At 50.3% G+C, this 26,126-nt stretch overlaps 1 protein-coding gene across 2 annotated transcripts; it reads left to right on the plus strand.

Annotated features, from left to right (window-relative positions):
- The first annotated feature begins 627 nt into the window (after positions 1–627).
- Positions 628–25,730, plus strand: GATAD2B (GATA zinc finger domain containing 2B). 2 transcript variants are annotated; one of them, XM_010565570.1, is made up of 11 exons: positions 628–714; positions 9,095–9,424; positions 14,908–15,037; positions 15,310–15,441; positions 15,797–15,928; positions 18,149–18,319; positions 20,272–20,587; positions 21,490–21,692; positions 22,635–22,745; positions 23,290–23,407; positions 23,701–25,730. In XM_010565570.1, exons 2-11 carry the CDS (start codon positions 9,096–9,098, stop codon positions 23,832–23,834), a joined length of 1,776 nt encoding a protein of 591 aa, XP_010563872.1. In that variant the 5' UTR covers positions 628–714; position 9,095; the 3' UTR covers positions 23,835–25,730. The 2 variants fall into 2 exon arrangements, with proteins under 2 accessions (XP_010563872.1, XP_010563873.1); XM_010565571.1 differs by lacking the exon at positions 628–714 and adding an exon at positions 4,100–4,173.
- Positions 25,731–26,126: the final 396 nt, after the last annotated feature.

Consider the following 26,126-nt stretch of genomic DNA (forward strand, 5'->3'; position numbering starts at 1 on the left):
TTACGCTCGGTGGATTTTTTTGAAGACTCTGTCAGCTATTTTCTCTTTGTTAAGGCTGTATTTAGGACTGTGTTTCTTTAAAGCCTCGTGCACGTTCTGCTCTTGATAAAATCTCCGCGATAGGCCCTACATATTTTCTTTCTTACCTGCATAAAAATTCCTCCACAGGGCTGTAGCGTAGTATTTCTCTTTGCAGCTCACACAATAATCTGAGCCCAGCGTAGCATTTCTTGACAACTTACAATCCGTAGCATCAGGATTCAAAGAGCAGCACGTTTTTATTCGATAGTGCGGTGGTTTTTTTCTCCCTTTGCATCAGTGTTCTTGCAGATCTCTCTTCAGACTGCCGAGCCGTTAAGTCATAATTACCTTTTTAGGTTATTATCCTTTTTATAGTATTGTATGGAAATGCTCGTCTTGGGAGCCAGCCATTTTGTGTGTGCTGTGTTGAAATGCATTTTACGACGTAGATGTTGGTTTGTATTCAGCCTAGATGGAAGCGAAGACGTCGGAGCGGTGCATGTGCTGGGCTCTCAGCAGCCCCTAGACACACGATTTCATCCCATGGCGCTGGCGGGCTCCAGACGAGGAGCCAAACCTTGTGAAACCCATGGTTTGCCTACGGGCTCAGCATGTTTTTAAGCGTGCAAGGGGAATCGTGTGATTCAGGGGTGCAAAAGTGGCTTTTGAACAGCAGGAGTGGAACACATTCAGGTAAGTTGGACCTTGCCTCCTCAGTGCATGTAAATACCATTTCTGCTCCCTGAGCCCAGCAGAACAGGGCTTTAAACAGCTCTTATTCCACCGACATAATCATTTTTAATATATAAATTATGGCACGGCACGGTTCCTGTTGTTTCAAGGGACCAAGATGGTGGCAGAGCTGCCTGGAGCGCCTTCGCTCTAACCTGGCCACAGCGCACAGGGATGGACATGCCGGTCAGGTGTTCAGTCCCTGCAAACATGACAGATCACGTGGGGATATTGGGGTTTGGATGCTGGTGCAGGTGCCTGAGTTGCCGAGTCCCTTCCGTGTGACTCTGTGTGTTATAAATGCATTTGTTCTGGTAATCCAGCCCGTTCGCTTTTTTGAACTAATGCAGCCCCAAATGTTTCCGAATTGCGTGTGAAGGTGCCCACTTCCCCTTGGGTTTTATTTCATGAGGTGGATGGATGGTACTCACTTCACTTCTGAATGTCTTGTCCCATTGGGGCTTATTCCTGCTGGGGCAAAATCTGGTGTGAAGTCTAGGTTGAAGCTGGAAGCAACACTGAGCTGTGGATTTAGTCTGGGTCTGGCACTCAGGAGGTAGAAAGGTAGCTCTGTGACCATTAGCTTCCCTGGGTGCTTAGGGTCTGCTTGGATGGCTTGGAAGAATAAAAAATACTTGGTTGGAATTTACTGGTGATTGGTGTTACTGGCTGTGCTTTGGTGGCTGAAGGATGTTGTCCTTCTAGTTGACAATGGTGACTGAGAACTGTTCTTGCCCGCCTGGGATGTGGGAGATGCTCCGCCCTCCTGGACCATGTCAAGTAGTCCATGTTGGTGTTGGAGATATTCCTGTATGTCTCTCCTTCCCTATCAGGCTGGGATAAAAAGCGTCCTTCTCTTCTGCCAGCGCATCATTAGGCTGTAGTGGTCCTTGCACACGGATGGACTGATGCTGCGCTTGGGAAGAGTAGAAGTTAATCTTTCTAGAAGATAGCCCTTCTCAAAAGGTTTAGGATGCTTCTGGTCTCCTGAAGCTGCTGCAGATGCCCGTCTGCCTGCGTTTGGTTCTTGCGTCTTGGTGGATGGCGCTGGCAGTTGTCTGTCACTGCTGCTCCCTACCCAAACTCTTCCGATAACCTTCGCAAAGGACTGTATGATCCCATTCCTCATTTGAGTGTGACCATTTTTCTTTCAATACAGCCACCTGCCTTCCTCCACAGGGCTCTGGTTCAGCGACCTGCTTGTCATGGGGAGGGATTTCTCTCCTATAGGTGCATCTATAAGCCTGTGTGCAGGAGACATGCACGTGCATACTATCAGTCCTGCAAAATTTTTGGAGTCTTCAGTGCCTGACCATTGTGTGGTCATGCTGTAATCTGGAGCAGGGTCAGTAATATGCTGTCACAAACAGCCTGGCATTCTATCCTTGGAGATGAACTACCCTGAGTGACTTCCTTGCCACCAGTCTCATCCTTATTCCGAGCGTTGAGCATCCCAGCATGCTTTATCAAGCTACTGTGAGCTGGGGAATCCTGCGAGGGCCCTGAACCAGGCAAGGGCTGGAAGATTTGCTTTTGGTGCTTCATCTTCCAAGAAGGACCTGCTAGGCGAGCACTGCCTCCTCTGCTGCTCTGGGCTGGCTGATCACAGCCGGTGTTACCCTGAAGCTGTGTTGCATTAAGCAGCAGGTACGGGCAGGGTTATAAAGGTGATGTCTTACCTGGTCGGCGAAGAAACAAGAACAGAAATAAACCTGTGATCTGCACACGGAGCATGTCCCTTTGCTCTGGGCACCAGTACCTGGAGGAGCTGCACGGCCCATGGTACATGGTGTGTCCTTGGCCTTCTCCTCCTCCGTGAAGACAAGCGGCTCTGTGAGGAGCAGAGCAGGCACCAGGTCTGGTTTGTCCTTTTATTTTCCTTTCATGCTCCCTCAGAGGCAGGAACCCAGGTAGCTGCCTCAGCTTTTCCAGGGCTGCAAGCTGCCTCTGTGCGGCAGCTCCGCTTGTAGTAACTCCTTGTGCTGCTGGAGCAGAGATGAGTAAGGAAACTGGTTGTTGCTGGGCGGGGTGGGACTGGGAAGACCTTGTGTCACTGGAGCCACGTGGCCGGGGGAAGATTTTCCTTTTAAGAAATGTCAGAAGAGATCTGTTGTAGAGTCTGTCTTGCCTCGGATGCTTGTGACGGCGGCCAGTATAAACAGCTTTGCAGGAAGGCAGGAGTAGGGTTGCCAGGAGGATTTTGGAGCACGGTGCAAAAAGTTTTAGCCCTGGCTAGTTCAGAGAGAAGGAGGATTGGAGAACCCTCGTGGTGGATCAGAGATCCCTCATGCAGAGTCCAGAGTGGAGAAAAAGAGGAAACTTCGCTCCTGCCCAGCCAGGGATGGAGCGTTGGACTGCGTCCCACCTCTGCTGATCTACGCTTGGTGTGGTTGATGCTGCCCGGAGTGTGGGCAGCCGGAAAGCTCCAGCCTGGGAGCTGGAGGAAGCCTCCGGAAGCGGTGGCATCACTTCTGGATGTCATGGCCTTCACCTCGGGCGTCTCGCTTGGACTCCTGTGAGAAAGGAGAAGTGTAGGTTGGACTTCTTGGTCTGGATCGCGTCCAGAGGCAGAAAGCGGAGGATTTCTGTCTGTTTTTTTCTGCATTTGTAGCCTCCCTCTTGGCTCCAGGGGAATCTTGCTGAAGGTCTGCAGGTTTCTTTTGTAAGATTTTTCCTTCTGCATACTGCTGGTTCTCGGTTGGACACGTAGGATGGCACATTATCTTGTGTTGCCTTTCAGCTTTGCTGTGTGTCAGCCTGTTAATTGCAACCCATCAATTAGTTCTGGAGGGTCTGAGTCCGGGAATAGCGGCTGGACGATGCAGTTGTTTGTGTAGGAGTCGAAGACAAAAATGTGAGTTAACACAACAGAGGAGCCCTAAAAGAAAGACAGGGAAGGGGTTGTAACCTCCTGGGGCTTCCCTGAATAAACTTAAGTTGAAATTAACTTCTGCTGGTGCTGCCAAATTTTGGTTGCTTGGTCCCACATTCATCAGGTAAATCTCAAAAGGATATTTATCTGTACAGGCTGCATGTTAAGAACCGGCTATATCTAGTCCCTAGATATACTTGCTTCTCCAGTATAATATTCATCTTTTTGGCCCAACTCACTTGTTCCAGCTTTTAAAATAGTTGTGTTGGTTATTTTTTTTTCCTTGTGGGTGATGTATCAAATATAAATGGAAAATTGGGCTGCTGCTTTGTTTGTCTGGGAACAGCAAACCTGTCTTTCGAGCACTGGAGAAGTAGAACTGCCTAAAGCTAAAGGAACGTGTAGAGAAGCGCATGATGCTGAAGCTAAGACTGCCTTGCCCCTGACTGTGCTGAAGGCAGCATCGGCACATACGGGCACCAGGCTGCGATGCTCTTGCGTTTCCGCACAGAACAGCATGCCCTTGGGGACGTGAACCAAAAATGAAGGTGAGCCTGTAAACCAGTGGCACTGGAAATGCATGGTTCCAACTGGAGGGACTGCGGAGAGGAGAGCTCTTGTCCTTATAAATTGGAAGGGGGTATGGGGACTGGCTGGTGCTGGGGTGGAGAAAGAGGTTTGGAGCTTGCCTGGGTGGTGGTGATGTTCGGCAGGGTCAGATCTGGGGACCCAAAGTCTTTGGGAAAAGCGTCTGCACACTGAGCGACTGTGACTTGTCCATTATATCAGGTAATTACCGTCGGTAGAGAACAAGAGCGATGCTCCCATCACAGCTAGGTGCTGCCTGTTGTTTGGCTCAGCTGCAGAAGTTTTGCTGGGATTCCTAGAAGGCATTTTTCCTCCAACATTGGCTGGTACGGTCTCACTGATGATGCTGCGTTTCGTCTCTTGAACCGCCTTGCATCCCTGCGTCGTGGGGGCTGAGCAGGGTGTCCTTTCTCTCCCTCTGGCCTCCTCCTCCCTGGGAACCTCTTAAATGTTGGCTCTAAACTGACACAAGCTTTTTTTTTTTTTTTTAGTCAGGAAAGCTTTCTCACCTACAGAGCTGCAACTGGAGATAATTACAGTCTGTATCAAGTCAGAAACAAAACATGTTTTATAGCTCTCTTGTTTTCCCCTGGGGGATTTTGCCACCATTTGAGAATTTTGTTGCAAATTTTTTTTTTTTTTAAAAATAAAGTTCCTTAGGGAAGTGAGAGGGAGAGCCTGCTTCCTGGGATGTGCCAGATCTCCAGGAGTGTTTTGCTGGAGGGAGGCGAGTCTGGATGATCTGGTTTGCGATGCCGTGTTGGTGGAGATGTGCCATCACGCCTGTTGCCTCCTGTCCTTCAGGTGTGACTTGAGCACACCTGTATTGTCTGGTGCAGCTGGATGGCATCACTCAGTGTGCATCCATTTAACATGGTCCTATTACTGTCTGATTAATGAGGTTGGTTTCTTCTGAAAAATGGCTAAAATTCAGAGGGGGGGAAAAACCTGCCTTCACTTAGTTTATAATCCTAGATTGCCGATAAAGAGGAGATGCTCCACAGCCGGTCCTCGTTCACGAGTCAAACCAGAGAGTTTTAATCTTTGTTCTTCGTTTGCGTTACTGTGACACAGAGCGGACTGGTACTGAAGTTCCTGTCTGACCTTCAGACTCACTGAATAGCCCGTGGTTGAAAGAATTCCTGCTCTTTTCTGCTGTTTTTTGGCTGAAGTAGAGTGCTCTCCCCTGGCTTGCCCAGTTCTGCAGATGAGGTGCTCTGGAAATTCCCAGGGCTCCCAGTAAAGCTGCAGTTTTTCCCCTCCCCTTCCCCCTCCTCGCAGCTGAGTGTTAATGCTGAAGGGCCCCATTCAATAAGGAATCTGAAGCCTAATTTAATTTTTATTGAATCTGGCTGAAAGCGTGTGCTCCTTACCAAGCCTGGAAAGCTTCCTCTTGAAAGGATTAAATAGTTGTGGTACCTGTTTCTGATAACAGTGCTTTTGATTTGTTTCTAGTACTGAAGCCACTCACGTTAAGGGGGAGGTCATTTTGAAACCCTTCAGATACCATCTACTCACATCTCTGCAAGCAGGGGTTTCATTCATGGTCTGCTCAGTCCTTTCCTCCTGCAGCAAGTGCATGTGCTAAATGATGCTTCTGAAATCCCACTGACTGGTGGCCATCGATTCCTGGAGGCTGGTGCATTGTTTCCTCGGTGTTTTTCAGCCAAGACCTTGATTTCCCACCCAGTGCGTTCCTCTTCTGTGTCCCGAGATGGTGTTTCCTGCTTGTCCCCCAGCTCTGTGCCAGCGGGTGACAGCAAAGCTGGAAAATCACAGGGATACTGTGATGCTCAGGGACGTGGTACCACTCTTGCAATGGAGCAAGATGGGTCCACATAGGTGAGGGACACCCAAAAACCCACTTTGGTGATGGGACTGGTAGGTCTCTGGGCTTCCTGCAAGCATGGGGAGACAGAAGGAGACCATCTGTCTTGCAAAGAGGCCAAGCAAAAGATTTGTTCTCCTTTCATACCGCCACTGTCTCTCCTTTGTGGTCTCAGTGGTAGTGAACCTTGGCTGCTGCCGACTCCGTTGCTTGGCACAGATCCTGCCAGTGCCTCTGTTGCTGGCTTTGTTTCATGCTCTGACTCCGATCGGAGCATGGTGATAACACTCCTCATCACCTGTGTGGCTGCAGACGGGGCTTTACAGCTTCTTTCTGCTCACGGGTGTGCAGAGGCAGCCCAGCTCCAAGTCAGCAGTTACTAGCCGGTAATTTCTTCTCTTTTCCCATGTAGCAGTTCGAAGGGACAGCAGCTACCATGGGTCTTTAAAGGAAACACACAACTCCACTCACATTTCATGGCAGTGCTTTAGCTTGCTTAAATAACTGCCTGTAAAGGTGTATGGCTCAATCTGAAACCTCATCAGAGCCCAGCAACTCTTCCTTTGGCTATGTTGCTTTTTTTTGTCTGTGCCAGGTTTGCTGGATGCGGCACCTTGAGGTGCAGATGTCACCTTTCATATTTTTTAAAACGGGCAAATTTTTACAATGTTCTGATGGTTTTCCTCGTGCAGGTACATCTCACTTACCCTTCTGAAGGCCAGAAGATGACCATTGTATGCTCAGGAGGCCTGAACCTCCTTTGTGCGCTCTAGTATGGTTTTATTTTTCTGCTTGCCAGTGATATTACAGCTGTGTTTGTCTTGGTGTCAGAACACATGCCGTGAAATATCCATGTGTGTGAAGCAGCGCAAGGTTTTTGAGTACCAAGACGTAATTCAGTGAAATTGCTTCAGATTGCTTATCAGTCAAGGTGGCACCAGCTCTCCTATGCTTGGTGTGTGGTGTTCTGGGGGTTTTTTTAAGCGATATATTCAGTTTATGTATTGTATCAATGTGGAGCTTGTTTCATACGGACGAAGTGGCTTCCCAGTAGGGAAGAACCTGCAGGGTGACTTGACCGCACTGCGGGGTGGGTACCACTATCTAGGGATGCTTTTTTAACATATCCTCAAGCAAACACTGAAGCGGTGGCAGGTTAGAAAGTGCCTGTGCTCCCTCCCTGTGCGTCAGCCTTTGTCTGCCAGGTATCTGGACTTCTCTCTCCTCCTCCTCCTCGCTTTCTTTCATCTCCCAAGAGTATGAAGTGGGGGAGGCAGCCGTGGAGGCCCTTTCATGGCTGAGTTAATTGGAGCTCGGAGCTTTCCCAGCAGCCGGATCCAGACCGCAGCGCTGGGTGCGGTGAGGCTTCTCGCTATCCCATGGTGTCTTAAATAACCCACCGCCACTCACAGCTTCAATTTAACCTGGGGTCACTTCTTAGGGATGGGGGTGGAGAGCAGCATTTCATGTGTCTTCCTTGGCTTGCCTGTGCTTGCCTTTCTATATTTGGTTGCAGTAGACGTGTGTTTTCCTGCAGAGAGACTAGACTGTCAGGTAGAAAGAAGTCTAAGGTGCTCACCCTGGACGTGGCAGCCTCTTTGAGATCAGGCTGTGCCAGAGGCTTGGTCAGACTTTTTTTCTATTGCATTGCAGATGCGTGCTTGTTTTCTTGCTGCCTGCCATGACTGCAGCCCTTTTTTTAAGAGTAAAGTTTCTCTAGCATGATTTATACCCTAGAAACCATATTGATACTGTAGTTGAACTTGTGTGACAGCTGTACTTTGGAAGATATGTAATTATAGGGGATTTATAACTGAGGCAGAACATTTTCCTGGTAGAAATTTAGCTTGGTGAAGGTTTATCTCATGAGTGACTTAGAGCCACGTTTAGGAAGCTCCACCTGAAGTGAGCGTGGAGGAGCAGAGGTGCCCGAGATTCGGCCGCTTTGGCCTCATCTTTCAGCCTGTAGCACATAGACCTTACTAACGAGCCCCTGCAAGTTGCTGGCGCGCGGAGCAAAAAGTTGTTGGCGTTCTCGAGACAACTACATTTTAATTCTGACTTATTCCTCACTTGTTTGTCATCGTCCCTAGCCCTGGTCTGCGTGTCAGTAGGTAAAGATCTCACCGAGCTGGTCTTTCCTTTTTTCAGGTGGAGCTCCCTTGGCTTTTTTTTGTTGTAGCTAGTTTCTTATCAGCCTGGGAGCAGAGAGATGGGTTTGGGATGGGCTCTGCGGCTTCTTCCTCTTTTTACTGCATCTGTTTGCCACGGGGCATTTCTGCACCTGGAGGAGAGGCAGGGGAAGTTGGAGAGGGAGCGTGGGTGGGGATGGTCCTGCATGTGCCTTCAACCTTTGAGTGAGAAGGTGCCTTGCATTCCTCTAGAGGAATTGATTGAGTGAGAAGGTCCTCGCATTGCCGACTAACAGGGCAACTTCGCCCAAGAGCGTAGAAAGAGTAGGAAAAACCGCATGGTAGGAGATTTTCTCTATTTTGGAAGCTTGCTACCAAACTTGGCGTGCTGTGGCATTCGTACTGATAGCAGGGGGCTCAAACCATGCTTTGGGTCCCCTCAAAAAACAGAAGTCCGTGGCACGAAGCCTGCAAATGAAGCCTTACAAAAAACTAAGGCTGGGCACCTGTAGTGCAAGAAGGAGCTGAGCTGCCCTTGTGTCCCTGGATGACTCGAGTTTTTTCCGGCTCCCCTTTCTAGTAAATCTTGTCGAATCGCAGCCGGCAGTGTTTTAATGTCGAACGAGGGATTGTGTCCTCATTCTCAAGGGTTTCGAGGTGCTCTCGCCCTTCAGGTGCGTGCGGTTCCTTCTGCTTGGGAAACTCCCCGCCTGACTGGTTTTAGGATCGGGACTAAAAGCGTGCAGCACTGCTGCCAGCAGGTCACTGCATGCAGGCGCGTGGGAGGTCGGTGCACCCCGAGGGGGGAGGCTGGGTTTGGAGGTCCCTGCCAGCCCCGGGGGAGTTAAGCCAGGTCTGCCGCAGCCGTTTTCTGTTTGCTGTGATACTGATTGTGTCCTTGTGTCAACCTCTGTCCTGCAGGATGGACAGAATGACGGAAGATGCTCTGCGCCTGAACCTCTTGAAACGGAGCTTGGACCAAGCAGATGATCGGGATGATGTCCTGGCAAAGAGATTGAAAATGGAAGGACATGAGGCGATGGAGCGCCTGAAGATGCTGGCACTGCTGAAGAGGAAGGATCTCTCGGGCATTGAGGTGCCCCACGAGCTCCCGGTGAAACAGGATGGTGTGAAAGTCTATGAAGAAAAGCTGAATGGGAGCCTTAGGCCCCATGGGGATGGCAGGACTGCAGGGAGGCCAGGGAAGGAAAACATTAACGATGAGCCAGTGGATATGAGCGCAAGGAGAAGGTAGGTGCTAAATGACTAGAGTCTGTAGCTTGCCTGTTGTTAATCCTGTGCTCTGCCAGATGTGAGAACCCAAGTCAGAAATTAAATCAACATTCTGCGGGCCTGGGGGAGTCTTCCTGGTGTCTGCGAGGTCCCTTTGGCTGAATGCCGAGGAGCAGAGCCTGCTCTCCCAGTAGAGTTTCTCTGGAAGGCACTCAGCACTATTCTTTCATTGTTTTTGCTTCTGCTGCCCTTCTTATTCCACCCCAAAACCAGATGGATTTTGTTTCTTCCTCCCTCCATATGTTTAGTATTATAAGCTACAACCGTTTGGGTGGCTCGCAGAGCAGACCCTGCCAGTGCGCGTGAAGGAGGAGGGTGTCCCCTCCAGCCAGGACTTTTTATTAGCACCTACAAAAGTGGCAGCAGAAGTCCTTTATTCAGCTGGAGGCCAGATCTGATGCAAGTGGCACAGACAATCGCTCTCAAACCTGACCGTAGCCAGGCTAGTGCCTCTATGAGGAAGAAGTAAATGTTTTTTCCTGCTGAGCCTAAGACTGCTTGTGAGAAGCAGTTGCCTTAGCGATCGAGTGCTGGTGAGCTGTGTCTGTTTTCTAGAAGTTCCTCATGGTCTCTGTATGTGCAGTTACCCACACACCTGATTTTTATCATTGGTGAACTGCATCTCGATTTCCGCAGCCAGCACCTGCAGCCAGGTTCTGCATGGGGGAGTTGGAGTGAGAGGGTCACACGTGAGAGCCTGTCCCATGTGCTGCACAGCACTGGTACATCCTGCCTCTGTTCTTGTTTCAGCTTTCTTGGGAGGGAGAAGGAAACAAACGTTAAGAATTTTGATTTTTGGCTTGATTTGGATACCGAGCCAGAACGGGCTTGGCAAACAGGCTGAGGAGCAGAATGGGGGAGTCCTGTTTAAAGTAGGTACAAAGTGCTGAGAACTTCCCTTGATATTTTAGTGGATGAAAAGCTGGACCCGAGCCGCCAGTGTGCGCTGGCAGCCCAACAAGCCAACCGTCTCCTGGCCTGCATCACCAGCAGCATGGCCGGCAGGTCGAGGGAGGGGATTCTGCTCCGCTCTGGTGACACCTCCCTGGAGCTCTGCGCCCAGCTTGGGGGTCCTCAGCGCAGGAAAGACACAGAGTTGTCGGAGCAGGTCTGGAGGGGGAACACAAAAATCATCCGAGGGCTGGAACACTTCTGCTGTGTAGAAAGGCTGAGAGAGCTGAGAGAAGAGAAGGCGCCAGGGAGACCTCACTGTGGCCTTTTGATACTTATAAGAAAGATGGGGACAGACTTTTTAGTAGGGCCTGTAGTGATAGGACAAGGGGTGATTGTTTTAAACTAAAAGAGGGGAGATTCAGACCAGATGTCAGGAAGAAATGCTTTACGCTACAGGTGGTGAGGCACTGGCCCAGGTTGCCCAGAGAGGTGGTCGATGCCCCATGGTTGGAGACATTCAACGTCGGGTTGGACGGGGCTCTGAGCAACCTGATTGAGTGGGAGATGTCCCTGCTCACTGCAGGGGGGTCGGACTAGGTGACCTTTAAAGGTCCCTTCCAAGCCAAACCATTCTGTGATTCTGTGTTTTCTTGGTGCTTCAGATGAATGACTGCACCTTGCTCAGGAAGCAGGTATCTGCAGATGAAGCGTGTTTGAAGGAGGCAGTGGTAATTCCTATGCAAAGCTGCAGCCTGCAACGACAGGAGCTGCATTTGCAGGCCTGGAGATAGATGCCGGTGTCCCAACTGGTTGAGTATGTCTTTGCATGTGGACGTATGGGAAGTTTGGTTGCTTCAGCAGGAAGGTGTGAGGGCAGGGTGAGCCCTCTTTGTGACAGGGTACATGTTGCCAGTGTTGTCTGTTCTCACTCTCCCTGTTCATCGAGGAACCAGGATCGTGATTCAGCAAAACTGAGATTGTTTTGTCTTCATGGATGCGTCATATCAGGGCTGTTTTTTGTTGGTGGTGGCTTTTGGATAATGAGGGGGTGCTGCCTGTGCTTCTGGGGGCTGCTGTCCCAGCAGGGGCTGGTGAGCAGGTGATGGATGGGGGATATGAAGGCAGGGGATCTCAACGTTTCAAGCCTCTTCTGGGTGCCATCAGTATAGTAAATATTATAAAGATTAATGCCTTCATAGGCACTTGCTTATCTGTCACACCCTGGCTTGCAGAACTTCGGAAGTGGTGAACAGTTCTGGAGTGCCAGAGGTTGAAAGGAGAAAACCACCTGGATTATTTTTGTTTAATGACAATATATGTGGCTTAAATCTGCCTGGTCACCTCTGCTGCTGGTTCAGCCTCCCGTAAAATCTGAAGAACTGCATGTGGTGGGGCAGAGATGTTACTGTTGTGCACCAGAGGGTTTTATCTGTGCTCATGGGAGCATTCAGGTACAAGCAACACCCTTTGTAGGTGCCCAGGGTTTACTTGTGTCCTGCTCCAAGTGCATCATTGGGGTGTTGCACCTCTGAAAAGTGCAGTTCTCCCAAAAAGCTCTGTGGGTGAGACAACATGGGTAATACTCAGCTGCTTGGCAAATGGGTTTAAGCTCTCGAGGTGTTAAATGCTGTAGGAATAACTGTGGCTCTGGGTAAGTTACTGTGCAGGTCGTCTTCTTCCCAAAGAGCTGGCAGGCGAGCATTGGGCACTGTGGAGGGCTGCATGCTCAGCTGAGTTGCTTGAATATTGTGCAAGACGCAGGGAATCCAGTTAGGTACCAGCACTGGATGCGGACACTTGAATCACTAACTGTGATTGAAAAGAAATCAGCTCTAAAAAGAGGTAGAAAAATTCTGCTATGAGTTTTGAAATTATTGAGAGTGAAAAATGTTTCTAGCAGGAGAAATAAGGCTAAGGGGTGTTTAACTTTCCTAACCAACTGATAAGGGGTCAGTAAGCTGGAGTTTGCTTGGGAACATGCTCCATGTCTTCGCACCTCTGCCTGCCTCTTGTGCTGTCGGCATAGCACTTCTTCCAGTAGTTTTGTTGTAATTACACTCTTCTCTTGACAAAAGTAAATAAAACAACCCTGACATATTCAGCAATTCTTTGCAGATGGCCCTGTTTTCCCGTCTGGTTTTGTCACTGGCTTTGCTTTTTTCCCCTCAACGGAATGTAAATAAAACAGCCTGGATGTATCTGGATGCTTGTGCAAAATAATCACCAGCAGCCATAACGACAGCCCTTGTTTAGGAAAATTCTGAACCAAAATCCAATACTTTATTACTCTGGGTGTGCCTGATATGTGGCCAAGGATGCGAGAGGAGCAAGAAAACCTGTTGTCCTCAATGCCTGATTGCCTTCAGTCCTTCTAGTCCAAGAGTTCGGGATGCTGTTACTCAAAGCAAGCACATCCAGAGACTTGCAGCAAAATAAGGGACTTGGTTTTGGTGCCTGTGGGGTCCGTGTGAGCAGCCCTGATGCTGATGGGGGAAGGGACCCTCTGCCAAAGCCTGCTTTATTTTTAACATGCAATCCTGTGCATACCAGAGAGCCCTTATCCAAACACTTGGTCATCACTGCATTTGTTGACATATGAAACTCCATTTGGGGGATGGTGGCTGCGAGTTGACCCAGGATACCTGCTTTGTTGCAAGGACATGTTTATTCCAGAGCGGTTTTGTGTATAGACATGCCCTAACTGATAGTTTGGAGATAGGCACCTTGGGTAGCTCGCAGCAGAAGCCAGATAAAATGCCGTGGGAGGGCGATGGGCTGCTCAAGAGCTGTTGAAGACTCACCCAAAAGCAGCTCTTGCTCTTGGCCAGCTAATTATAAAACTCCTCGGATGCAGGTTGGTTTGCCTGGACAGGCTTGGGCTGACTTTCTCTCGATAGGATGCTCTGGACCTTCCCTGCCGACCATACCACGGGGACAGACCACAAAGTCAGCCCCAGCTGGAAACCCTCCTGCCACTGGCAACCTGAGAAACCTTCTCTGCTCTGGAGCAGGAGCAGCAGCTGGAAAACCCCTGGTTTGGGTACTGCATGGAGTGTCTGTGGGGTGCTGAAAGGAGATCTGCAAGAACAGGATATCTGTTGATCAGTGGATACCATGTTCATGTGATGGCTTAAATGTGTGATGGCCCACAAAGACACTATTGAAGGCTCTGAAATAATGCACCCACAAATACCACGCAAAGCTGTGTCCTGGTGCTTTTGGGTGCAGCTGAGAGCTTTCACAGCTTTGATTTTTTTTTATTTTTTTTTTTTTGATGGTTTGGAGCAATGCTACTGGGGGCATTTCTCCAGCTGAAGAGTGACCTGCAAACTCTGTGATCGATGGGGCTCGCCGTGAATGCGCAACGGCAGGAGAAGGGGACAGCTACACAGCACTAGTGCTTTGAAATGCCCCTGAAAGCAGCTGTAACATTTGGGAGATGAAGCTGTCAAAGGCAAAACCCCCTGCGAGCCAGCGTCCCACTCCGAGCACCCTCTCTGGATCCACTGTCCCCAGAGTGGCCAAGCCTTGGAGCTGGGATTTGGCTCTCTGCTTCCTCCTGGGTGTTCAAAGCTAAAAGTTTCGGATACGATAATCTGTGCATCTTCTTACCCCCGCAGCCTCACACCAGAGACCTTCCAGTGAGTTCGAGAGTGATAAGTCTGTTTGCCTCGGTGGCAGTGTGCCTGGCACTTTTATAACTGTGGTGCTTGTCCTTCTTCACACTGGACTATCTAGCATTTTTCCAAGGCTCTCCACGCACCATTACATTAAATTGGTGATAGCAAAGGACTTCTATTAGTGTCTTCTTACTCTGAATGATAGCATCACGAATAATGCGGTGCTTGGATACTGCTGGATTCTAACATCGATTTTTTTTTTTTTTTAATTTTTTTTTTTTTTTCCCAGTGGCGGGCTGTTGCCATTGCTGCTCCTTTCATTTACTGATTTTTAGGTCATGGTTCAATTGGATCTTTTGACTCTATGCAGGGTATTTATTCAGATTTTCTTTTATGAAGTGACCTTTTAAAATAGATTTGTATTGAGATAGGCTTGGAGTATTTACATTTCTGTTAACTGGGGGGCTTAGTCTGTTCTCATCTCCAGCATCGTGGTGATCTTCCTGAGTAAGTATGAACAATAGCAGGCCGGAGTATCTACCCCTGTTCGCTCTCATCTCAGCACCTGGCTACAGTTGTGTCTCCCTATTTAGTTACTATATTGCTCATTATTAACACCTGACTGGTCCTCTCACGGATAGGGTTTGCTTCACGTGTTTGCTTATGTTGTGCTTAGAACAACCCACCTTTCGCCCTGGTGAAGAAAATGTTTTTGAACAAGTCTTTTCTCTCCTGTGAGCAGAGGATACTTCTGTCCTAAAACCAGCGGTCCACTCCCGTTCATTGGCTCTGCAGGTATAGAGAGCAGTGCTGAGCTCCAGTTCGCATCCGTGGTGGAGGGGGGTTTGTTCCGCACCCAGATTTGCTGCCTATGTCCCAGTGCTGAGGCTCAGCCTTTTTTTTTTTCTTTCTCCCTCTGTTACACAGTGACCAGGACAGGGGACGATTAACCCCTTCACCAGATATAATTGTCCTCTCCGATAATGAGGCATCCAGTCCCCGTTCCAGCTCTCGTATGGAGGAAAGACTTAAGGCAGCAAATCTTGAAATGTTTAAGGTAAGGGGTTTCTTGGCTGTCCCAGGTGGCTGCTCCAGTGGGGAGCCGTTCTGCTGCAGGAGTTTTCTGCTTTTCTGAAGGATTTGGGAGCTAAGGGGGTTTCTGAGCAATGCAGTAACTTCTGGGCGTTAACAATCCAGCTCTTGCATCCTTGGTTATCCTTGGTACAAATTCTTCCTTGTGTTAAAGCTTCCTCATGCTCTCTTACCACCGAGGCATAGGTAGCAGGTTTCAGCTGTTTGAGTTTTGACTGATTTTCTGCCTCTTTGTAGGGTAAAAGCATAGAGGAGCGACAGCAGCTGATCAAGCAGCTTCGGGATGAGCTACGGCTGGAGGAGGCCAGGCTTGTGTTGCTGAAGAAACTGAGGCAAAGTCAGCTGCAAAAGGAGAATGTGGTACAGAAGGTGAAGCTCTGAGCAGCATGGTTTGGGTCTGGGTGGGATAAGGGGACGGCGCTTGGCCTCGCAGAAGCCTGTTAGCGGGCAAACACTGAAGACTTGCTCTGCTCTTGGACCTTTCTTTACTCCACATTTGACCTCTTGTGTGATATTTCCTACCAAAGTGTGTCTGTAGCAAATCCACAGCCCATCCTACCTAGCATGCTGCCCTCAGGGCCAGGTGAGAAGATAAATCTATGCAGCTCTGAAGTATTAGTATTTGACATAGCATCGATGAGGCTTGGCTCGTGTCAGGTCTGTCAATGGATTTCCTTTCCAAGCACCATGCCCTGATGCCAGTTCTCATTTTCTCTCAATCTAGACTCCAGTTGTCCAGAATGCGGCATCTATTGTCCAGCCATCTCCTGCTCATGTGGGACAGCAGGGACTGTCCAAGCTTCCCTCCAGGCCTGGAGCTCAGGGGGTTGAGCCTCAGAACTTAAGGACATTACAGGTGAGCCTTCCTGACACCTGTTTTCTGTGCAAAAGACTATAATTTTGTTTGGTGCACACGCAACGCTGCACATTCGTCTCTGCCCGACTGAGATGCTTTTTCCAAGAGGCAGATAAATGCTGGTAGTTCCCAGCACCGTGAGTCGAACAGTCTGGTGTCCCACAACTTGTCTGGGAAGTTCTCTCTGCAGGCAAGGTCATCTCTGAAGCTGATCAGTGGAGACTGAGCTATCCCCATAACACTTCATGCCTGTCCCAGCACTTGGCCCCTTGCATGATATGTGTGGGGAGGTCTGGGTCCTCTGCTGCTTCAGAAGTGGCAGATTTTTCTGCAGGGAGGTGTGGAGGTCAGTCCAGCTGACAATTTGCATTGTGTGAGGTGGAAGGAGCTGACTTTAGATGTGGTGGCCCTGAAGAAAGTTGTCTGCTGCTTGGGTAATGCAAGTTCTGGGGCTGCAGGGAGAAAACTGCTCATTTGCACATACCTGCAGGAATTGCCAGTCAGCAGACCTGCTTTTTGAAACGGTGCAGAATGGTCAGAGGAAGAGGGTGAAGAAAAATGCAAACAAAACAGGGAATTGAAATGTTTACCTTCTTTGGGAAGGCACTATAGGCAGAGCAGGGTGCCGTGTGACATGGCTACCTTTCTGCCTGTGCACTGGAAGAATGCTAATTTTAGATGACACAATTGTTTAATGTCGCACGGGTAAACAAGAAGCCAATGGTATGAGCTCACTGGAAGGAGGGCACTTGGCCTGTGCCTGTGGAGCCGGGTGTTGACGCTGATGGGCAATGGGGATTTCTTTCTTGGGGCTTGGTCCAGCTCTGCTGCAGGGCTTGGGGTCCCCTGCCACCTTGGGGCATGCTCTTACCCCTCCACAAATGTTCCTCTTCCACGAGCTCTGTAGCATCAGGAAGTGGACTTTGTCCTTTCAGTAAGAGTCTGACAGTTACATTTCTTTGATAGTATATTGGAATATACAAAGTCCCAGCGATGCGGTTGTGAACCTAGATGCTGGGAAGATGGTGTATGGGACGAGGATGGAGGTGATCCTCCAACGTGTCTGTCTGCCTGTAGCTTTCTCTCCTGCTTTTGTCAAAAGTCTTTCATTTCAGTCTTGCTGATCATTTACTCCCTCCATTAACCATCTTCTTTGTTTGTGGCATTTGTTTTCTTTGCTATGGCAACGATTCGGGGTCAAGTCTATTGTGGCTTCACAGTGGGATCAGGCTGGTAAAGGAAATGGGCTTTAGGAGAAGAGGAAACGCATTGTTTGCACAGTCTTTGTGAAGCTTTTCTTATGTATGACAGCGAAGAACCTCATCTAGAACAAGTCTAATAAAAAAAAGAATGGGGAGTTGAGACAAAGGTTGTCAGACAGGAGGTGTTTAATGTTTTGAGATCATTTCTGATAAAAAAATTGAGCCCTTCTACCTGTCATCCCCTCTTGGAGCTGTTCTGGTGGCGCTCAGAGACACAAAGACCTTGCTGTGAGCTGAGCGTTAGGAGAAGCCTGGGCAGGTCAAGCCCTGGCTCAGCCTGTGCTCAGGTCTTTCCAGTCCCAGTGTCATGTTTCTGGCTGCTCAGCATTGAGGTTTTTAACATGCCTCTGCATTCCTGCACCAAAGGCAAACACCCATCTCCCTGTTAGTCAGGACTCTTATAACTGTTTCACTTTGAACTCGGGCACCGGTGTGAATTCTGGTTTTAATAGCTCTATGCAGCTGGCAAACAGCTGTCTTTTTTTTTTAATCCCCTCTTTTCCCCTTGCTTTTTTCCATATTGATCAAATTGATGGGGTGGTTTTTAATGCAAAGATAGGCCACGAATGTGTGTCTTGAAAATCACCTTCCAAAACATCCCAGCCTAGATCCTGGCAGTCTGTCCTCTTCCCAGTGAGCAGGCTGGCTCCTGGGAAACAGTTGCTCCACGAGATTACTACTCCTTTTCTTGACTCAGGTGCTATCCCAGCCTCTCTACAGAAAATATGAGTACGTTGAGACATCCTCCCTCCAGGCAGAATGGCTGTGATTATTTAAAATAAAGGACAATTAGAGGAAAAGTTAAGTTCTTTCAGCGGTGTCTTGCCTTAGAAGTTAACTGGAATTACAGATAAGTGGAAATGCTCTCTGCTGTTGCAGAGCCTGATCAGGGAACTAAAAATTCTGGTTTGCCTCAAGTCCTTTTTTTAAATTTATTTCTTGTTTCCTTTCTTGACAGGGTCACAGTGTCATTAGGTCTGCCACAAATACGACTCTGCCCCATATGCTTATGTCGCAGCGCGTGATTGCTCCGAACCCTGCCCAGTTACAAGGGCAGCGGGTTCCTCCTAAACCTGGCCTCATCCGCACTACAACTCCAAGCATGAATCCAGCCATCAACTACCAACCGGTACGTTACTGATTTATCGCTGGATTTTAGGCACAGTTGCCTGGTGGGGTTAGCAAGAAGGGAAAATAGGAGGTGCCTTAAGGAATCTGGTGAGTGCCATGGAGATGCTCAGAGCTCAGCATGAAGACATTGGAGCGAAGCTTGCAGGTGGAAATATATCCCAAGCGTGGGTGAAGACAGATGTCCTTGACCCGTGTGGAAGAATGAAATGATAAATAATTTTAAAACTTCCTATTTGGAGCTGCCTGCTACCAAAGCGCTGGTTCATCTGAGCAGTGCTGGCCTCCTGCTGTAACGGTGACATGAAGACCCCACTGAAGTGGGGTGACTGGTTTGTGAGCAGGTCTGGTTACTCTTCCCGCAGCCAGTAGCAAGCATTCGCTCACTTGTGCTTTTCTTCTGCTTTTCTCTGCTGGAAGAGCACAGCGAGCTCCCTGCAGTCAAGGAGCAGGACATTTAAACCCACTTGTTTTACTTTTGGAAGAGTGGAAAGATTTCCATGAAGACGGAAAATGGAGAGGGAAAAAAAATAACACTTTCTGGTTCTAGCACTGGTGCTGCGTAAAGCAATCAAAACTTTCTCCTACAAACAGCCTTGGTTCCTGGGCTGCATCTCTCCCACTGTGGCACAGTTTCTGTCCCTCATCCGAGACTGCAGTGCTTGGCTGAGATGCTCTGTGTGTGTGTGGGCCCAGGTTAACGACCCCTGTTAATTCCTTTTAGGGTTTGTCGCCAGTTCTTAAGCCATTTAACCTGTCCTAACCATAGTATAGTGCAAATGTGTGAATGATAAACATGACTACACAACAGTCTGAAAGTCTTGCATCTGAACAACTGTCAAACCAACCTAATTATGTGTTTGATTAAAAAAAACACCCCAACTACTCTTACAGAAGAGTTTTAAGTTCATTAGTGTTAATTCATCAACTGTTTATTTAAGTCTGCATGAGTTATCCCTGATCAGCTCTGCCATTAATTTTCCTGGACCTACATTGGACTAACTGGGTTGGGATGAACTTGGCTCTGCCTTTTTTTTCCCCAATCAGTGAAGCATTAGGAGTCTTAAAGAAGAAAAGTGGGGCAAACTGATTGATCTTCTGTGTGTTATTCTTGATCGACACGACCATGTCCCTCGAGCTTTGGTAGCTGACCCCATTTGAATCGCTGAGGGGGTTTGTTACTGTTTGGGATTTTCCCCTTTGCATGCATGGAAGTGTTCATACCGGGGAAACAGGCAGGCTGGGTGAAAGGCTGGCAGCAGCCCTGCTTGGGCTTAAATAGGTTGCAGGCTGATGGCTTCTTATCACAAAAGACTGCCAAAGCTGCATCCTCAGGTCAGCAGAAGTCTTTGTGCTTTGCTACGGTCACGTGCCAGAGGGACTGCGCATCCGAATGAACGGAGGATGCAGAAGAAAGCTGCTGGAAATGGAAGAAGAGGGAATTGGCACATTCGGAGCACCTGTGTGGGAGGGGACGGACACCATCTGGCAGCAGGGATGCTGCCTGGGTGCCTGCCAGATCAGCAAAGCAAGAGGTGGAGGAGCAGAACTCGACAGTGAGCGATGGTGCCAGCACGTGAATCACGGCGCTTGGTGCTGCCTACGCGCAGCAAGGCCAATGCTGGGTCCCAAGGCTGGACCCTGCACATGCATTCCCTCGCCTGCAGAAGTCCCTGGGCTGCTCTGGATGCCAAGACTCCTCTTGTGGATTCTGGTGCACCAGAGGCTCCTCGGCACCGGCACTGCTTTATCGTAGGGAGCGAGATGAGCTCCCTGCTCCCAAGTCCCAGCATGACTTCTGTCTCCCCAGGTCCTTTTGGGAATGTTTGCAGAGGGAGGGAGGGTTGTGAGAAGGCAATCTGGTTCATCCAGGTTCCTTTAGGGGCTGAGCTGTATGTAGTTGGGGACTGTATTAATTTTTTGTATTAATCCTCATCTCCTTTTCCTCTCCAGCAATCAAGTTCTTCTGTTCCTTGCCAGCGTACGTCGTCTTCAGCCATCTATATGAACCTTGCCTCTCACATCCAGCCTGGCACTGTGAACAGGGTGTCGTCTCCACTCCCCAGCCCTAGTGCTCTGAACGATGCCGCCAACTCCCAGGCAGCTGCCAAGCTTGCCCTCCGCAAGCAGCTTGAAAAGACACTGCTGGAGATCCCACCCCCGAAGCCACCCGCTCCCCTGCTGCATTTCTTGCCCAGCGCAGCCAACAGCGAGTTCATCTACATGGTGGGGCTGGAGGAGGTGGTGCAGAGTGTTATTGACAGTCAAGGTGAGCTCAGGGGGCTGCAGCTTTCCTTGATCACCTCACTGGCAGTGCTCCCACGTGTCATTTCCTACTTTTTTTATTTTTTTTTTTTTTTTTTAAAACACCAAAATATGTGGCTTGCAAGGCTGTGAGAGAACAGTTTCTGGTCTTACCCAGCCCTGCACTCTGCTCCTTCTTGCTGTGGCTGCCTGCAGCAGAGGGGAGAGCAGAGCCTGGACCTCCTGCCTCCAGGCACTAGGGAGGTGTGTGCTGACCTTGTGGGCACAGAGCCAGTCTGGCAAGGCTGGCAGCCTTGATGTGCCGAGCCTGCAGCCAGCCCCGGAGCAGCAGTGTCTGTGGCCCGGGGCTCGTGGGGCTGTCCCCACCTGGGGAGGCGTCTCCCAGGCCCTTCCCTGAATGAATGTTTGGGAGCTGAGATGCAAAATTTTAGGGAGCTGTGACTTCCTGGGGTCCTGTCCCTGCGGGATTGTGGAGCTTTTAGCTCCCATCTCACTGTTCGCTCCGAGATGTCACCTCCCAGTTGGACAGAATTGAGCCTGTGCTCTTCCAGTGCATGTTTGGCATGGCGTAACTGTGGCGCATTGCTGGCTTGCCTGACTCAACCACCAAGACCCCCAGCTTTTTATAGTCTTGTAGAGCTGGTCCCAGCACTGCTGGGTTGTTCTGTCCCTGGGGCAGGATTTCTCCTGTATCTCTCCCAGGATGCTGAGCTCTTGCCCAGAGTGGGGTTGGACTTTGATGCAACGCTGTCCTGAAAATCCGTTTATTTGCTGGGACCTTCCCTCCTGCTCCGACGGTGCGTGCGGGAGCTCGTTGCTGTCATGCCCGGGGTGGAGGAGGCAATGTGAGAGTATGGTGGGGCTGTCCTGTTTTCCCACCTAACTCCCATTCTTGGTGACTCCCAGGGAAAAGCTGCACGTCCCTTCTGCGTGTGGAGCCCTTTGTCTGTGCCCAATGCCGCACTGACTTCACCCCTCACTGGAAGCAGGAGAAAAATGGGAAGATCTTGTGCGAGCAGTGCATGACTTCCAATCAGAAGAAGGCGCTGAAGGCAGAGCACACCAACCGACTGAAGAATGCCTTTGTGAAAGCTTTGCAGCAGGAGCAGGCAAGTACATGGCCCCTCTGCGAGCTGCGCTGGTGGGGCACATTTGCTCCGCGAGAGCCTGGAGCTCCCGCCGTGGGCTCTGGGATCCCCTGCTCCCCTTCCCTTTGCATGTCTCCAGCCACGTGGCTTTTTGGTAGGTCAATCGGGGTTCCCGATGCATGAACTTGAGGAGTTTGGCTTCTCTGTGGGGATGCCCAGCTTGTGGGGCTACCCAGCTCGGCACATGGAGCTTCTAACAGTGAAAGGCTGGTGCTGAGTGTCCAGAGTGCTCTGGAGCAGCTGCTCCTCTGCCTTTGTGCGTTGTTTTCCCCCTGGCTTTGTAGCTCAAGGGCTGGCTGGGGACAGCTGCCTTCCCTCCCTGGTTTTGCCACTGACTTTGCTGGAACTTGCCGGAAGTCACTTAACCACTTGCTGCCTGCTCGCTTTTTTGTGGAAGGGGGGGAATTTGCTAAATTCCCATGATAAATTGGTGTTGGAGAGCTTGTTTAGAGGCCCTAGGGTAAAATAAACCGGAATTATCATTTGTGAACTGTGAAAAAAACCCAGAAAACTAAATATGAAGTGGAATCCGGCTGCTGACAAATGGGACGTGCATGTTTCAGAGCAAGAAGAGTCTTTGGGCTGTTTGTAACAAGTGGGTGCAGAGATAGAAAAGCTGTTTGTGTTGGCTGCAGCAAGACTGCGGTTCCAATACCACCTTGGGAAAGCAGTTGGGTTTTCAGTGGTTTTCAAATAAAGCAGTGATTGCAGAGCATGGGGAGAGGGACTTGCTTCCTCCCTCTCTGGGAATGCTGCCTGCCAGGGCCAGTGTCGGTGTGAGCCCTGGCATGCCCTGCTCGTGGCGCCGGAGTGGTCAGCTCAGACCTGTTGCGTCTCATCGGGGAGGCGAGGTCTAATCTGGTGGTATGTGCTTCTGAGGATGCTTCTGGTTCTTTCGCTCAGGAGATCGAGCAGAGGCTACAGCAGCAGGCAGCCTTGTCCCCCACTGCAGCTCCTGCTGTCTCCAGTGTCAGCAAACAGGAGAACATCATGCGGCACCACACGCTCCGGCAGGTAAGTGGCGCTCGTTCTTCCGTAGCTCCGGTGCTGGGCTCCTGGCAGAGCAAGAGCATGCTTCCCCTCACTTGTAGCCCAGATGCATGCTCCTGCTTCGGAGTGGGGTGGGCACAGCGAGCACTCCCTGACAAGGAGGGAGGTGTGAGAATCCTACTGCCTTCTCTCTTACAGCAGTTTTGGGATCTGGCTGCCCTTTTTCCTAGGGACTGTAGGTCTGCTTTTAACCCAAGTCTCCTGCACCCCATTTCCTTGTGCCAGCAGAGACCGTAGCTGCTGGTGGTCTTCTCTCCCACCCCTTCCCCTCCCGACCTATCCCCTGTCAAGCCCATGCTGTCTGGTGGGGGAGCCCGCAGCACAGCCCTAGACTCTGCTGCCCGATTACGTACCTCTACGAGAACGATCTGCAAACTGTGTTTTCCACGTACTGGCCAAAAACCACGACTGATTCTCCACCCTCTGGCTGCAGCTCCGTCAGCGGCTGCTTCCAGACTGCCGGGCGATCCCTGTGCCTTGCTACCATCTTTGTTCTCCTCTTCCTCAGGCTCCGCAGCCCCAGAGCACTTTGCAGCGTGGCATCCCCACCTCTGCCCGCTCCATGCTTTCCAACTTTGCGCAGGCACCCCAGCTGTCCGTGGCAGGCGGTCTCCTTGGCATGCCAGGTAAAGTCCCCCCGTCTGTGCCGGAGCACAGGGAGGATGGGGCTCAGGGCTAGACAGAGAGCAGGACGGGTCAATCTGTGCCTGGTTTGATTTTTGGGGCGGGGGGGGCTTCCCTTCCCCCTGCTACAGAGGCCCTGCAGACCTCCGTGGATTTCAGAGGGTGAGTTTGGGTTAAATTGCCGCTTCCCAAGTAAAAGTTGGGAACGTCCTGGCTCGCTGGTCACAAAATGGGGACCTCTGAGCACAGGGGAGTGTTGGAGGAATCCCTACCTGCTTTTCTTGCCCTTCTCCAGGAGTTAACATCGCTTACCTGAATGCTGGGATTGGAGGCCACAAAGCGTCGAGTTTGGCGGACCGGCAGCGGGAATACCTTTTGGATATGATCCCACCCCGCTCTATATCGCAGTCCATCAGCGGACAGAAATAACGCCTATTGACCGTCCCCCCTTCCTCCCCACTTCCGTCGCATGCAGTGCCTGTACTGGTGCCTACCGTACACGGGGAAAAAAGACAAAAAAAAAGAAACAAAAAACAAACAAATGAAAAAACAAAACAAAAAAAAAACAAACAAAAAAACCCATTTCAAACCTTCAGCGACCTGTCCTTTTTCCAAACCTTAACTACTTTGGTTTTCTATAGCAGTGAGAGGTCACTTCCTTTGCCCAAGGTCAGAACAATGTCTGCTTGAAATCAGCACTCTCCATGTGTTAAAGCTTGTTTTATGCTATTTTTTGTAATGACAAAGCATAGAATTTTTAATTGTGTTGTGGGGTTTTTTTTTTCTTTTTTTCTTTTTTTTTCCTCCTTTGCTAAATGGATGGTTAAAACTTTTTTTCCTTTCCACAGACTTTGTAAGGGCATCCACTCGACATTAAGTGACCATTATTTTTTTTAAGGGCAGCCTATGCTGACTCACGGGGAAACGGGGGCAAAGAGATATGATGGGCTGGAGCCCGGACTGCCGTCCGCGGTAGGGTGCTACAATTCCCTTGGCTCGGCAGAAGAAGTCAGGAGACGCTGATCCCGACACCTTAGCTCCCTTCTCTCTCTCTTCCCGGAGGAAGGGAGCCTGGTTTGGTGAGGAGAGCTGTTGCCTGTCGGCACCGGTGTGCGGGCATCGGCGCTGACGGGGTCGATGGATGGTGCTGGCAACCCCCTTGACCGACTCAAGGAGCCCGGCGGGGCGCAGAGGGGTGTCGATGCCACCCGGTGAGCCCCTGGTGTGGCGGGCAGGTGGCCGCCATGGTGCATGCCAGCAGCGGTGGTGGTGCTTCTCGGCAGGCTCTAGAGCAGACTGCGAACGACTGGTGGCCTCGGGTGCGGTGAGTCCCCCTTCCTCTCCCCTCTGCGCTCTTGCATGCTCCGGAGCTGCTCTTGGTCGTCGTCACTCGCCGCCAGCCCTCGCAGATGATGGGGATGGCACTGCGGTCTCTGCACAGCACCCGGGCTCCAGCTGGCGGTTAACGAACCCAAAGCAAGAAATAAGCCGCGAAAAGTCGTCTGAGAAACGCTCTATTTGCACTTAACCTTCACACTAATGGGCCCTCCCCTCCTCTTCCTCCTCCACAGACAACAACCCTAGCCAGGGGAAATTGCGCCCCGGCTGCCGGAGAGACCCCGGCAGAGCCGTCCTCGCATCCTCACCTCCACGTCTCCTCGCCTCCGCCGGGACCTCTCTGTGCCCAAACTTGCCCAAACCTGAGCATCTGCGCAGGGGTTTGCTGCTCCTGGGATTTCCTGAGAGTTTTCTGGTTGTTTTTAATATTTTTTTTTTTAATTAATTTCCTTTTTTTTGTTTGTTTGTTTTTTAATTTTTCCCTGACGTTAAAATTTTCTTGTGCAATTTTGAAGCGCCAGCTCACCTGTGGGGAGCTGCTCGACGGGTGGGGGGCCTGGGAGCACCCCCCCCTCACCTCTGCCGCTGGGCACGAGGTGCCTTCTCTCCCAAAATGCCACCCCTCGACTGGTGGGGGGGACCCCCACCCTGTCAGCATCCTCCCTCAATTCAATGAGCACTTAACCCCCGAGGGGTCTGGGTGCCCCGACCCTCCACCCCCCCCGGGGCCCTCCAGAGGCGAAAGGATTTTTTTGTTTTGTTTTGTTTTGTTTTTGGAAGCTAGTGAAGCGTAGTGGCGTATATATATATACATATATATATATTTTTGTGGGTTTTTTTGTTTTGTTTTTAATCTTGTTTAGCTGGCTCCTCTGTTCCACATTCCCCCCCTGCCCCTCCCCGGGACACTGAAATCCTTTTCAAATCTCCTTTTATTGCCCTGCTTCCATGGGAGCACTTTGACAAATCGTTTCTTCTTGGATAAACCTGAGGTTTTGGTTATTCAGGGCGGGGGGGGAGTATTTTTTTTATCAGCTTATCCTTCACCACCCCCTCTTCCCAGGGCCCTTCGACGTGGTCGAGCCCCCCCCCACCCCTCCCCGTCCCTCGCTCAAGTGCCATTCTCCCCCGTCAGGTGTTACCGAGAGGTACGAGGTGACCTGGGCGCATGGGTTGAGATTAAATTGTGAAACTTTAAAAAAAACCATGAAAAAAAAAATACAAAAAACCAAGTGCAATACTTAATGCCAGGGGGGTATGTGGGGGGGGTGGAGCAGACGGACGGAGGGAACCAATGGAGAACAAGATGCCGACTTCATGGTGCTATAAGTGAAATTTGGGGACAGGGGTGACGCCCCTTTTTTGCCCCCCCCCCCCTTGGTG

Source organism: Haliaeetus leucocephalus, unplaced genomic scaffold (genome assembly GCF_000737465.1).
Source record: "Haliaeetus leucocephalus isolate CR32 unplaced genomic scaffold, Haliaeetus_leucocephalus-4.0 Scaffold193, whole genome shotgun sequence".
In the NCBI taxonomy this organism is placed as follows: Eukaryota; Metazoa; Chordata; class Aves; order Accipitriformes; family Accipitridae; genus Haliaeetus; species Haliaeetus leucocephalus.